At 40.6% G+C, this 15,539-nt stretch overlaps 1 protein-coding gene across 4 annotated transcripts in view; it reads right to left on the minus strand.

Annotated features, from left to right (window-relative positions):
- DYNC1I1 (dynein cytoplasmic 1 intermediate chain 1) overlaps nt 1-15,539 on the minus strand; it is a 288,063-nt gene that overhangs the window by 232,241 nt on the left and 40,283 nt on the right. For all 4 annotated transcript variants that reach the window (XM_006114494.3, XM_006114493.3, XM_075922334.1 and 1 more), the window contains one exon: nt 5,585-5,644. In XM_006114494.3, coding sequence (XP_006114556.1) covers nt 5,585-5,644 — 60 coding nt within the window. The remainder of the gene's footprint in view (nt 1-5,584; nt 5,645-15,539) is intronic.

The raw sequence follows: 15,539 nt of genomic DNA on the forward strand, positions 1-15,539 counted from the left end.
GTTGCTGGTTCTTGAAATAACAGAGACAATAAGTCTAATAATGAAAATGTTCAGTTACATAGAATGCATTCTGCAACCAACTGAGGTGAAAAATTGTCAATTTGTTTCCTGAATATTATTCAATTATCTGTATAAATGGATGAATAAAGAAACAGTCATCTGTAAATAGTGTAGTTGGCAAAAAAACAAACAAAACAAAACAAAACAAAACAAAACCCCAACCCTTAGATGAAATAATTTGCAACTAATAATTTGACTAAACAAATTTTGTTATCACTAAATCAAGCTTAGAGAAGCATATATGAACATCTCTGGGAAGGCAAGGAAGTAAATTTATTGTTCTCTATCAACTTGAGTGCCCTGTAATAAAATCTCAGTTCGGGAAACAAAGTTCAAATACAGCTTATTCATCCTCTCTCCATAGCTGTCAGAATATATGTCTGTATTTAAGGAATCAAAAAAGGTAATATGAAAGGAAATAAGAGTTCCATAAGGACGACAGATAGTTTGCTCTTCAGCTAGGGCTACTGCGGCTCAGCTAAGTAGTAGCCAGGTATCTAGGCTCATGATTCCTTCACTGAAATCCCAAAGATTTCGTCACTCATATAACTTAAGAACATAAGAATGGCCACACTGGGTCAGACCAACAGTCCATCCATCCCAGCATCCTGTCCATTGGCAGTGGCCAATACCAGATGCCCCAGAAGGAGGGAACACAACAGGTAATCCTCACATGATCCCTTTCCTGTTACCCACCCCCAGAGAAACAGAGGCTAGGGACACCATTCCTACGCATCCTGGCTAATAACCATTGATGGACCTAACCTCCATGAATGTATCTAGCTCTTTTTTGAACCCTGTTAAAGTCCTAGCCTTCACCACATCATCTGGCAAGGAGTTCCAGAGGTGGACTGTGCGCTGAGTGAAGAAAAACTTCCTTTTGTTTGTTTTAAACCTTCTGCCTATTAATTTCATTTGGTGACCTCTAGTTCTTATATTGTAGGAATAAAAAAATAACTTTTCCTTATTCATTTTTTCTACACCAGTCATGATTTTACAGACCTCTATCATATCCCTTCTTAGTCTCCTCTTTTCTAAAATGAAAAGTTAAAGTCTTTTTAATCTCTCTTCATAAGGGACCAGTTCCAAACCCCTCATCATTTTTGGTGTCCTTTTCTGAACCTTTTCCAATGCCAACATATCTGTTTTGAGATGAGCGACCACGTCTGCATGTAGTATTCAAGATGTGGGCATACCATGGTTTTATATAGAGGCAATAAAATATTTTCTGTCTTATTCTCTATCCCTTTTTTAATGATTCCTAACATTCTATTTGTTTTTTTTCACTGTCGCTGCACACTGAGTGGATGTTTTCGGAGAAATATCCACAATGCCTCCAAGAGCTCTCTCTTGAGTAGTTGTAGCTAAATTAGTCCCCATCACAATGTGTGTATAGTTGGGGTTATTTTTTCTATGTACATTACTTTACATTTATCTACATTGCTCGGAGTGCTCGCTTCTCTTGTGCTATGGTTGTCCATAAAGCCAGAGTTGCAAAAAGCTGCAACAGTGGTGCCCACACATGTCTGCCCGACATGTGGTAGAACATTCCGTGCCCGTATCGGTCTTATCAGCCATTTGCGGACACACCATGGACAGTCCATAACCCGTTAGATGTCAAGGTCCTCTTCGAATACGATGGACGAACAACAACATCAACATTAAATTTCATTTGCCAGTTAGTTGCCCAGTCACTTAGTTTGGTGAGAACTTCTTTATTTCAGTCTCAATTGAGCTTTAGTGACATACTAATTTATGCTTCTAAAATAGTAGGCCTCATATTGCCTTGACTTTATACATATAATACATCATAAAGTCACTCAATAACTCTTTGCAGGAGTGAAAGTGTGACTTAAGACTTGGTCAACTGCTTTGCAGACTGATAAACTGCACATGAAGTGAGGTCCATTTTAGAAAATGTCACTGAAAGAGCTTGTTGCATTTTTCATCACAGACATGTTTAATTAAGGCATTGCTCATGGATTTATAGCTCACACGTGTCTCACACTGTTATATCAGACACTGTTTCTTCCTCTGAATAAGTGTAGCTCCACAGGCTCACCTTTGACTCCATGAATCAGCCAACGAAGAAAGCTTATTGACAAAAGCTGATTTAGCTGTCAATCCCAAATACATTAACCCCATTCAGGACCTGAACTCCACCGACTGCCAGCTAAAATGTCCTATTCTAGAACTCAAGCGTCCTGTAAGGCAGCACACACATCTGCCATCAACCATGTCACTTTCTCATTCACATGCATCGTTCCTTTTAGATGCCCATAAGTTCATTGAGTCTACAGCCCGCTATATGGTTTTGAATTTACAGAATCTTTAAGGCATATATTTTCAAAGCTGTTCATAGTCTTTGTTATGGAATGTCACTAGGGACTGAGCAGCTACATCTCTAGTCTCTTACATCAAAATATTATCCCTACATCTGCAGAAACCAGAAGACATACAAATCTATCTCCGGCTTTTTAGCCTTATGAACAATTTATATGCTATCTACAGAATTTATTGTGTATCATTTACTTTTTCAATTTTCTGCACCCTCAGGGGAGACTCTGTTTCTCCTGCTAAAACTGTCCTTCTTCTGAAGAATGGCTGTTGTTGAGAAATGGATAGAAAACGTGCTGTGTTATATGTCTTTCTGTGAATTCACTCTCCTAATCATCCAGCATTCCGTTCTTTGCACTGACAGCGCATGCATGACAGAAAGACCCTGGCTGTCATGGTGTTTATGGCAAACCACAATTTGCATACCTTTTTCCGATTCTTTTTTCGGAAGAGGCTTTTCTGACATTTGAGCCATCTACCTCCTCTTTTGGAAGAACCCTTATACTTCATAAAATGAGGAATACAGAGCTTCCGAAAGAACTCTCCCGCTTTTTTGGAAACTCATCTGAAAAAGTGGATGCGTTCCCTGGATGCAGCAGAGTTTTTCCAGGATATCTTCAGTATCCCAGGAAAACTCTGTAGTGTAGACATAGCCTATATGTGCTATATATGTCCCTGCTCCTTTTTTTCCCCTTCTAAAAGAAGGGAAACTTGGAAAGACTTTGATTCTTGGAATGATCAGCTCCCAACACACATTGCTGGGAAGGGATGCTAAGATTTCTGTCAGGATTCTGTATGTGAGTACCTTTGAAAATTCAATTTTTTGTATTATCCTACAGGTGGTATATCGGAAGCCATGCCTCCCATCACGATTGGTCAATGAAAAGGAGGACAAAAGCTGCCTAACAGTTCTGACATGGAAGAGTAACATTGATGAACCCTATCCATGCATTTCTGTCTGTTGTGTAGCAGATTGGAAGGATGTTGTCTACACTGATGCTCTTCTGATATTTTTTCTTCTTCCCCTATGAATAGCCCCAGTGCCTGATTAGACTGCTGTTCATAGCTTTGCCAACTACCAAGCAAAGTAAAATTGCCATGGTCTTTATAATTTGCATTAGGACCAACCGGATTCTGAAATTCACCAGAGTCTTGTTAATTTCAATATGCTGTGTCAATATGAAAACTATAGATAGCAGCATAAACTCTAGAAACATCTGCTTGCAGACTCAGAAGGAAAGTACTATATTAGGGTATGTCTACACTAGCCCCTTAGTTCTAACTAGGGAGGCTAATGTAGGCATTCGAAGTTGCAAATAAAGCCCAGGATTTAAATATCCCGGGCTTCATTTGCATCTTCCCAGGTGTCATGATTATGAGGGTTAGCCAGCAGCCTGGGGATTAAGGGGTTAACTACACCTTGCCAGGTGGAGTGACCAATAAGAATGTAGGTGGGACTTTTCAAACTGGGACAAAGGAATTTGGGCCTTTTTCTTTTCTCCCTTTTGTCTCGCTGAGTGAGTTCTCTGCAGCTTCAGAGAGGGACAAGCATGAGTCTCTCTCTCTCCAAGACACCATTCTTCCTTTTCTGTACCACCATGCTGCCACCATGTCAGGCTCCTTCCCCACTCTGGCATGATAAATGCAGAAGTGGGGGCCAGCAAGTGTACCCCAAAGCCTTATCTACCAGGCTTTGGTATAAAACTTCCCCCCAAGATCTTAAAAACCTAGATCTTGGGAATAAAACTTCCGCTGCCACCACCCAAATGTTGATAAAGAAATCAGGGGAAAGATCATTTGGGAAATCTTACCCCTAAAATAAAAATCAAGGCACACAATTAACCACTGCCAGGTTAATAAAAAGAAAAGAAAGAACTTTTATTATTACAACAATATTCCTGTTGCAACCATAATGACTAGATAGGGAGGTAACAAAATATACTCATGGAGAAACTCCATGGGCCTAGAACTTAGTTACAAAGAAAAGCCAAAACATCTTTTAAACAGTGCCAGATCTCAGATCCCATACCCAATCCTTAAACAATAAAACCTAACGAAACTGCCTAAACTTTACCCTACTTACAGAAAAGGAAGAATGGTGTCTTGGAGAGAGAGAGACTCATGCTTGTCCCTCTCTGAAGCTGCAGAGAACTCACTCAGCGAGACAAAAGGGAGAAAAGAAAAAGGCCCAAATTCCTTTGTCCCAGTTTGAAAAGTCCCACCTACATTCTTATTGGTCACTCCACCTGGCTAGGTGTAGTTAACCGCTTAATCCCCAGGCTGCTGGCTAACCCTCATAATCATGACACTGGGTGCCACCACTTTTAAATCCCCCTTAGTCCAAACTCCATGCCCATGGCTACACGCGACACGGAGTAGGTAGTTCGAATTAGGATCTCTAATTCGAACTACCGTTACTCCTCATGGAACTCCTTGTAGTTTAGACATAGCCTAAATAAATGTGATCCTTATATAACAGCCACCTAACAGTAGTGGTTATTTTCAGTTACTCAAAGCAGTTAACTCTTTCACTAGCATGTGGCAAAGTGCCCCAAGGTCTAAAAAAGCAAGAATTTCAGCCTAATTATAATTAAAACAAATTTTAACTGATAAAGACTCCATGGGAAAACAAAATGACTCTTGGGCTGTAAAAGTGATAGTTTTATTTGCTAAGAACACAAAAATAATTGCTCATGATTAGCTTCTAAAGGAAAAAAAGGAGTGATTATTACTGATAAGAGAATCAACTTTAACCCTAACTATGGTAAAGACAGGGATGAGGGAGCATCTTGCAAGTAATTCAGTATGAAAAATCAGAATGAACAAATATTAACAAGACATTAGTATTATTACCTACCTTAATTACATCTTCATTAAGATGCTACTATAACAACATTTCATCCATAATTAAATGGTTATTTTTGTTATTGTTTTCAGATAGCAGAAACTGCAGGTCAATTTTTTATTGTTTTTTTTTTCTATTTCCTAATTTTTAAAATGCCTCTATCACAGCTTAATATCACTGATGAAGCTAACAAAAGAAAGCTTAAATTATGATGTTTTCGATTCAAGAAATCAATAATAATATTAAATAAAACCCACAAAAAAGCGGTGCAGCCAGGAAGCATTTTCAACATAACTCTTGCAAAGAAATAATAAGATGAATAACAAAAGAGCTGACATATACCCAAGTTCAGAGTCAGACTGGAGCTGCAGCACTGAGGGGTCTGTGTCCCACTGCAGGGTCCTAAGGAAGTTATCAGCCGTGCAGCACAAAGGAAAAAAAGAAAACAGAGATTAACTGAACGGATGAAAGAAAGCTCATCTCGTTAATTACATGCTGTATACAGTACATACACAGGACACATCTCAGAAGTGCAACTGAGAGCTCCAGTAAATGTCAAATGAGGTTGATGCTAGACTACAAGTGCAGGTAATTTATTAAAATTACATAGAACTGGAGTGCATTGTGCTAGTAAACAAAGGAAAGTTTCAGTCTAAGGATTTTTTTCAAATTTTACTTAATAAATGTGTAATTTGGATCTCTAAACAATTTACAGACTCACTGTTCTCTGCGTACTCACAATAAACTGTAAGATTTGCATAGGCATTTATTATAGGTTACAATGATAGGACGTATGATGGGATGTTCTTGAACTCTCCCCATTAAACCTTAGTGAAGAATGAAGCCTTTAAATTGTCCTCTGAAGCTGGCAATAAACCATTATATTCAAGTTTGTGATGCACTGTGTCACAAATTATAATGTGTAATATTTTGTGGGACTGGGTAAACAAACAAGTATTTTTCCACAATATAAGAATCCATTCTGACTTTATAAATAAAAGTTATTTCAATATAATTGCCTACCATTGAATTTTCTTCATGATGAAAACACTCTGCTATCAAAGAAAAGATGAGTAATCCAGCACTGCAGCCTTAACTGAAGATTTTATAATTAGAGCACAATGAAATTTTCCAACAGAGGAGGTCAGGACACTTTACAAACCTGTAATCCCCCAATTTATAAATGAGGGAATTGATATACCAAGGATTAAACTATGTATAGCTTTTAGGGCTATCAAGTGAGTTAGGGCTATCAAGTGATGCTGCAGCGGCATTTCAAAGGGGCAGCACTGCGGAAGCCCGGGGTCAGCTGGAGTCCTCAGCTGATTCCAGGCTCAGTGCAGCTGCCTCTTTGAAATGCAGAGGCAGCGTTTCCCAGGGGCAGCACCGCAGGAGCCCGGGGTCAGCTGAAGTCCTCAGCTGATCATCAGGCTCCACCTTGCACTGTCCCTTTGAGGTGCCAGAGCAGCACTTCAAAGGGGCAGCGCAGCATTAATGTCTGCTATTAACATGTTCATTTTTAATGGGTTAACCCTAGTTTGCATTAATTGCAGGTGTTAATGCAGATAAATTGACAGCCCTAATAGTTTTCATTAGCAGATATTAAAACAAAGTGAAACAAGCCTCCATCTCCTTCACAATAACAACTTCTCTGATGTTACTACACCATGATGGCCCCACCTTGTTTGACCTAAACTTGTGTATTTGAATCTAGATTTTGAAGTTGTACTGGTTGGACCTCCCTGATCTGGCACCCTTGGGATCTGACAGATCCGAAGGAGGGAGTTTGCGGACCAGGGGAGGTCATCCTCTCTGCTGACAGACTCTGGGCTTCCCTGGATCTCTTAGCAAACTGCCAGGCTCCCCTGCCCTTGGGCCACCGGGCTCCCAGCTCCTCGGCCAGCTCCAGGGCTGCTGAGGTTCCACTGCCCCAAGCAGTGTTCTGGTTGCCCTCACTCAGGACACCACAGCACTCTGCAGCAAGGAGCCAGAGCCACCCCTGGGCACTCTGGTGCTTCTCCTGGATGTGTTGCTGCGAGCCTGGCAGCACATTTTGCAGACAGTAACAGTCTCCCTGAAACAAAAAACAGGACTGTGTAGCACTTTAAAGACTAACAAGATGGTTTAATAGGTGATGAGCTTTCGTGGGCCAGACCCACTTGCTCAGATCAAATAGTGGAAGAAAATTGTCACAACCATATATACCAAAGGATACAATTAAAAAAAATGAACACATATGAAAAGGACAAATCAAATTTCAGAATAGAAGGGGGATGGAGGGAGGGACGGGGGAGAGGTAAATGTCTGTGAGCTAATGATATTAGAGAATTGGGGAAGCTATTTTTGTAATGGGTAAGATAATTAGCGTCTTTATTCAAATTTGAGTGTAAAGTGTCGAATTTAAGCATGAATGACAGTTCAGAGGATTCTCTTTGAAGTGAAGTCTGGTTGAACCAGAAAGGACATTGTCTCAACGACTTGATTACCTGCATCCTGCTTCAAAGACCTTTTAAGACTTCACTTCAAAGAGAGTGTGATTAAAATGAGGGCTTAACAACAGAATACTCAAGGTAGTTATCAGCCATGAAGCATAAACCCTCTAGGTCTGTTCAAATTAACATGAGGTTGGAAGTAGTTGTGAACTCTTAACATCTAATAGCTGGGTGCTGTCCTGAAAGAAAGAAGTTCTGAGCTTTCCAACCGAGGCTATGTCTAGACTACAGGGTTTTTTCAAAAAAAGTGGCCTTTTTTAAAAAAAACTTCACCTGCGTCTAGACTGCTGTCACATTCTTTTGAAATTAAATCGAAAGACCATGGCAAGTTTTTCGACAGCGGTAAACCTGCTGTTACAAGGAAGAATGCCCTTTTGAAAAAGCAGCTCGCTTTTTCAAAAGACTTGGGGCTGTCTAGACAATCTCTTTCGAAAGTGGCTTATAGTCTAGATGTACCCCAAGAGTTGGACAGTCATGAAAGACACTACCCCAACTGATACTTATTGGTGCAATAGTTGGAAAACCCAACAGGGTTACATTGATCTTATTATTACAATAGTATCCTCAGGCCTCAATCAGAGAGAGCAGTCTCATGTCCCACATACAGTACAAATGAAGTAGAGACAACTTCTGCCCTTAAGAGTTTGCTATCCATTTTATGAACATGGAGACTCAATCCTCCACCCCTCTTGAGTTTCAAGTTCCTCATGCCTAGACCTATGCCACGTTATGTGTCTAGGGCACAATGGGGCCGTGAAGCTGATTTGGGGCCTCTAAGTACTCATAAATATTTAAAATAACAGGTCACCTTTCTTAGACAAAGTCAGCATTAGCAGTTTTGAGTGGGCATGGAAAACAATTTTTAAATCTCCACTCAAAAATGTAACAGACCTCCATCCACTGCAATCCTACCACTGTGCACAGAACTGGCTGCAAGGTTTGAGGGATGGTTAGCAAGGGATATTCTTTGGGGGCACTGCCAAATTTGAGTCTGCAGAAAGTGGGGATTCAGGTCACTAATTTCCTGCTCAAAGACAAGTAGATTATTATAGGTAAAAAATGTCTGTGGATAGTGCCAAAGACAGAACATTTGTCAAGGGACAATATTCCAACCAAGCCAAGGTCTAGAATTATCCCTTGTTACTTCTTGCTACTTGGAGGGCTCTCTGAGCAGTCTCATGAGTATTAGCCGTAACCCTGTTTCACCTTAGACAGTAGGGGTATGTCTACACTACCCCGCTAGTTCGAACTAGCGGGGTAATGTATGCATACCGAACGTGCAAATGAAGCCTGGGATTTGAATTTCCCGGGCTTTATTTGCATAAGCCGGCCGGCGCCATTTTTAAATGCCGGCTTGTTCGAACCCCGTGCCGCGCGGCTACACGCGGCACGGGCTAGATAGTTCGAACTAGCAAGCCATTCCGAACTATCTGTATGCCTCGTGGAAAGAGGCGTACAGATAGTTCGGAATGGCTTGCTAGTTCGAACTATCTAGCCCGTGCCGCGTGTAGCCGCGCGGCACGGGGTTCGAACAAGCCGGCATTTAAAAATAGCGCCGGCCAGCTTATGCAAATAAAGCCTGGGAAATTCAAATCCTGGGCTTCATTTGCACGTTCGGTATGCATACATTACCCCGCTAGTTTGAACTAGCGGGGTAGTGTAGACATACCCTTGGAGAGGAGACCATGAGTGTCTTAAAAGCTCTGTGAAAAATCAGTAACTCTGAAATCTAGGACTTGACTTTCTTTTTCAGGGTTTTCTTCACAAAGAAAAGGATTAGAAACTCTTTCTTCCCTACATTCAAACTGAAATTACCCTTGACACTTCTATATGCCCAAATCTGGGGGGCGTGAGAAGACAGTACAGATTTTACAGGCTCCAAAAATTAGTTTTGTGCCTAGAAGCATTGTTTGTAGGTTGGCATGGATATATTGTTGGAGTAGTGAAGGGAGTTTTACACTGCTGCTACCACAATGGACCTATTCTGAGGACCTAACCCACTAAAGTCCAGTGAGAACCTTTCTAATGACTCTAATGGAGTTTGGATCAGATCCATGGGATTTCCATTTTCAAGGCACTTTCCACCAAGTTCAGTCACAAAAAGCATTTAAATGGAAAACACAAAGTCTCGATTAATATTTTTAATCAGAGCAAGACTCACAACATATACTCTTCCTAAGAGTACCAAAAGTAAAAAAAAGAAGATATCATTTATTGCAGAATTATTTTAATACTGATTTAATATTGATTATGGCAATATTTAGTTTCAGAATCATTCTATAGTGTGAACATCATAGAGGAGGATACAGAAGGTGTGTGTCCAAGAAGTGGCCACTTGACACCATCATCTCACTTTACCACAAACAACTGAGAAGTTAAGCAGTATTTTACCCATTTTAGTCTAGTGTAGGAGAGACCCCTGCAAGGGAAGATTCTAGGTGATATAAGTTATTGGGCTCAGAACTAAAGTAAGTAGATGATGTTCTATCGCCTGTGTTATACAGGAGGTCTGACTAGATAATCTAATTGTCACTTCTGACCTTAAAATCTACACAAATAGCTCACCAGACACCCACTGTCTGAGAGCTGGAGAGGACCAGGTGATTGGCAGCTAGTATGAAAATATAGGTCTTATTTGCTGATGCCCTTGCTTCCATCCGTCTCCTGAGATCCATTAATTTTGAGCCCTGAATATCTTGCTTCTTCTGTGGGAGAATCAAACATACACACAAAGTGAGGAATTTATAGGAAACTCCACAAATGAGGGCCCCATGAGCTATAGTATGCAATAACAGCTCAAAACTGAGCCAGCTCAGACCAGCCCCATCATTCAGAAAGTGCAGACATTATTTTAGTCAGACTGCACTGCATTGTTTCAAAGCAGCAAGCTACAAAAGTCTCCCACACAGTGACAAATAATAGCCCTGCTATCAATCGTCTTGTGACATATTTGCTGAGCAACTGTTGCCCTTCTTTGTAGGTCAAAAAACAGTGTGGCTATTATCAAATATGAATTGTTCCTCAGCTTTCGTTGAACAAGAAGCTGCATGTAAGAAATGAGGTTTTTCAGAGCACAGCTGCAACTTAATAGGAAAGGTACAAGTGTTACCATCTGGGTTATGCCCATCTAATGTGATCCATTTTTAGTCCTTCTCCAATAGAATTCCACATTTTAATATTCCACAAATATTATGAACTCAATTGCTACTCCTCATGGATCATGTCTGTTTGTCATGAGTGAAATTCAGGACTGCCCTCTTAGGGGGGTATGTCTACATTGCAATTAGACACCTGTGGGCTTGCCCATGCCAGATGACTCAGGCTAGGGCTAAGGGGTTGTTTAACTGCAGTGTAGACTTTCCGGCTTCGGCTGCAGTCAGAGCTGTGGGACCTTCTCACCTCACAGGGCCCCAGAGTCCAGGCTCCAGCCCTAATGTCTACACCAGTATTAAACTGCTCTTAGCCCAAATCCTATAAGCCAAGTCAACTAGCATGAGCCAGTTGTGGATATTTAATTGCACCACAGACATATCTTTAAATATTGACGTTCCTTCACCCAGATAGTAGGAGAAAACCCCATCATACAACTAGTCTCCATTCTCTCCCACACTAGAATAATCTGCAAAAAGAGGAAGGAAAAGAAGAGAAGGGGCTCAGACAGATAGTGTGATCTACTTCTCTTGATATTTTTCTGCTGCTTGACACTACTAGTAATCTAGCCCTGGCATTTGGCACTCCCTAATTCAGAGCAGGGACTTAGGAAGACTAATAGAGATGATTACACGAGTCAAGATGGGACATGAGAGAGGTCTGAACAAAGGAAGGCCTATTTTATATTGCTTGGACCAAAGAAAAGATGGACTCCGTTGTGCTATCATTTATTATTAAACCACAATTCCAGAATCTCTTATTCCAATCATATATTTTTAGTGGATTTTATGTAGATTACATGATTGCTCAATTTCTTTTTTATATTTTGTTATTACTTTGGTGACAAACTCTTTACTTTCCCAGATATTCCCAGATCCAGATTTGAAATATTTTAGAAAGCTCCACCAATGAAAACACAATATTTAAGGACTGAAGGTCTGGTCCAAAGTGCACTGAATTCAGTGGCAATCTCTCAGCTGACTTCAATGCGCTTTGGATCAGGTTTTGAGAATAGTATAAGAGGAAAATCTCCAAAGTCAGTGATATTAAAGATCCTACTAAAGTTTAAATCCATAAGATAAAAGTGAAATGTATAAGCACCAAATATCAATCTGATTCAAATGTCAGGTACAAAACTGAATCCCCTATGCAGCATGGAGGAAGCAGTATTGCAGCTGTCCTTTCCTGAAGCTGAAATCAAGTTGTTACTTCAATTGCTGATACTGTAGAATTTATTCTGCACAGTTTCTCTCCTCCCAGGTCTTTACCCTGAAGATCAGCACTTTCAAAGAGGCTTCACATTGAAACAGTGGAAAAGCTAGCCTTCCAAAGGAGCCTCTGCCGGAACAGACACTTACACCACAGCATTGCAAGGGGCTGTTGAGCAGAACAGGAGGAAAGCACACAGCCTGGTCTTCCATTTCCTGTCATCAAGAGCTGCTTTGCTTTTCTAGTAAATGGGGAAACTAGTGACAGTACAGTGACTCCAAAGGGAACAGCTAACTTACAGTATTCATTTGTTTCATTAATCGTACTCCCAGCAAAAGTAACAGGCCTGTCCTAAAATGGTGTCTCAATAGCGGAAATGGTATTACTTCCTAATCCTAGAAATATTATGGAGGAGTTGGTCATGATTCCACAGGTAAGGCTGCAAATAATTTTTCCATACATCTATCCCATATGCTTATCATGGCAGTTTGCTAAATTAAAACACAAGAAACAGACTATGGAGGACAGCAACATGTGTTGCAGAGTAAGCACTGAGGCACCTTGCTCCACAGAGTATAAAGCAGCACCAATGTTTCCTCTATTTTTTCCCATCCATGTGCAGAAAAAATATTATTATGCACATCCCAGGCATGTGTGGATGTGCACCACCAGTAGAGACACATGCTGCTGGTTGTGGCCACTCTGCTAATCAGGAGGGCGGCATTTGAATCTCTCCTAGGTGGCTGCCCAGGCAACTCAGCTTACAGGGAATACTGCTTTCAACCCCTTTACAATAAAAAGAAAGGTGGTTTTCCTTAATTTCACTTGGTAATGCCATTTACTGTGTGGTTAATCTTTTTTCCATTTGTAAACTCCCAAGATTGCACTGAAAAAGATGAATTTATAGTTGAGCCAATTGTTGATTTAGCTACAGAAATCTTATTTGATGGAGTTCTCGAAACGTAAAAATTGGTTTTTTTTGGAGGGGAGGGTCCTTATGCCATAATTTTTCTAAAAGTTTCTATTTTAAATTTCTTATTGATCAACACTATAATAGAAAAGTGTCATTGAGATGTTTGATACATATGTTTTTCTTATTCCAGTCCATTATGTTAACTGAGATGTACTATCTTTTGGGGATTTTTATAACTTTTTAAATTTATTTTCACAATTTAAAAAGTGAATACATGTCAATTACAAACAACTAGGCTACGTCTACACTGGCCCCTTTTCCGGAAGGGGCATGTAAATTTCAGCAGTCGTCGTAGGGAAATCCGCGGGGGATTTAAATATCCCCCGCGGCATTTAAATAAAAATGTCCGCCGCTTTTTTCCGGCTTTTAAAAAAGCCGGAAAAGAGCGTCTAGACTGGCCCCGATCCTCCAGAAAAAGTGCCCTTTTCCGGAGGGTCTTATTCCTACTTCGAAGTAGGAATAAGAGCCTCCGGAAAAGGGCACTTTTTCTGGAGGATCGGGGCCAGTCTAGACGCTCTTTTCCGGCTTTTTTAAAAGCCGGAAAAAAGCGGCGGACATTTTTATTTAAATGCCGCGGGGGATATTTAAATCCCCCGCGGATTTCCCTACGACGACTGCTGAAATTTACATGCCCCTTCCGGAAAAGGGGCCAGTGTAGACGTAGATCTAATGTATGAAGGAACAGAAGAGATAAAACTGTTCAGAAATGATCAAGTATAGTTTACCTCAATGGCTGGTCTGCCTATAAATCATCACCTTCCCACCATATGCACTGGTTTTGGAGACCATTTGCATGTTCCCAGTCTTATCTAAAGGAAAATGCCTTCCTCATGCTACTTGTTCTGAGCAGGAAAAACTGCAGCAAGATGGTTAACAGTATTTTGGGAGGTTCTGTTTTACTAAACAAGGGCTTGCTTATGGCATCAGTTCAGACAGAATGCTCATAGATCACCGAGAGTGTTTGTACCAAGAGTATATGTGATGAAATACAGCAGGGGATTTGGCAAGAGTGTTGGAGCACCGTCATGCACTTTGGATTATAATGACACTTCCAAACAGATGGACGCCCTGCCTTCCACTGTCAACCACTGAGAAGAGTGACAGGGACCTCCATGAGAAAGAAGTACTATCTTTTGGCAGCCTGACAGCCTTCAGCAATAGTAATGGCTCTGAACAAAAGATTGTATACTTTAAAAAAAGTATATTTCTTAATGGGACTATTTACAAAGAAGATGGCAATTTATACATTTCTGCATCCTGGTTAAATCACAGATAAACTGCAGGCCTATATTTAAACTGGCTTTGAAGTCCATTTTGAATTCGGACTAGAACTCAACCATCTTAAACATGGTATAAAGAAAGCAAGTAGATATAGTGGGCTAAATTCCTTGCTGACTTATGTCTCATGGAGACATATTAATGCACACCAGCAATTAAATTGGCCCCGTCTGTTTAATTATATCATACAAGTCATCTTCCTAATGTTGATCTAATTTATAGCCTACTACTACCCAAGTTCCGGTCTTGACATTAATGTTAATTTATCAGCAGGGTATACAGCATGCTGTGTCTGCTAGTACTGAAGGTCAAACAGTTAGCAACTTTTGCCCACAAATCTATAAAGACTTACAGTCAGTGTCGCAAACTGTAGACTGTCATTTTGCAACTGGATTAATAAAAAGCATGTGCATGAGGGAGACAGGATTTGTTGATACTGATCTGCAGAGAAGCCATTGGTTTGTTTGCTCCTAGAGCACAGGAATCTGTAATGTGGCTTGAACACTTTCCCTTCAGATAGGTATCAACTCTTCAATCTTATTTTTATGTGTAAACCCCAGAATAAGCTGGGAGAAAAAAAGAAGCTTTGAATATTTTGGCCACTCTATTTTTCATGTCTGTGCTAAAATATCTCAGAAAGCTAACTTGTCCTTGTATCCAGTGTTTCCTCTAAGCTGGGCCACACAACTTCACAGGTGATTAATCAGCCCCATCCAGTCAGAGGCTGGGGCTCTGAGCAGGGAGCTGACTGACTGACTAGATGGGGCTGATTAATCACCTGTGAAGCTGTGCTGCAGCAGTTTAGAGGGAACATAGTTTGTATCCTTGATCATAAAGGAGTTGCTGGGGCCAGATCCAAAGCCTATTGAATTAATGGGATTCTTTTTATTTAATGGGTTTTGGATTAGATCCCATAAAAAAAATGCATCATTGGCCTTTTACCAAATATCAAGAGCCACAGCATGAAAAGAACACACAACAGCCCGTCAGGGGAATCAAACAGATAACATGCAGGTTGGTGCCTTTGTGATGGGCAGACACAATTGTACTGAAGAAGATGGAAGACCTGAGAGAGAAGAATTTTGGTAATTTACAGAACTGTGGGCTGTAGGGCTTGAGGGCTGCTCTTGAGAGTCAATGGTTTTCTTCAGAATCACCACTCTCTAATCTCTTGCTTTAAAAATCATGTTCCTTT

This window comes from Pelodiscus sinensis, chromosome 2 (assembly GCF_049634645.1).
Source record: "Pelodiscus sinensis isolate JC-2024 chromosome 2, ASM4963464v1, whole genome shotgun sequence".
Lineage (NCBI taxonomy): Eukaryota > Metazoa > Chordata > Testudines > Trionychidae > Pelodiscus > Pelodiscus sinensis.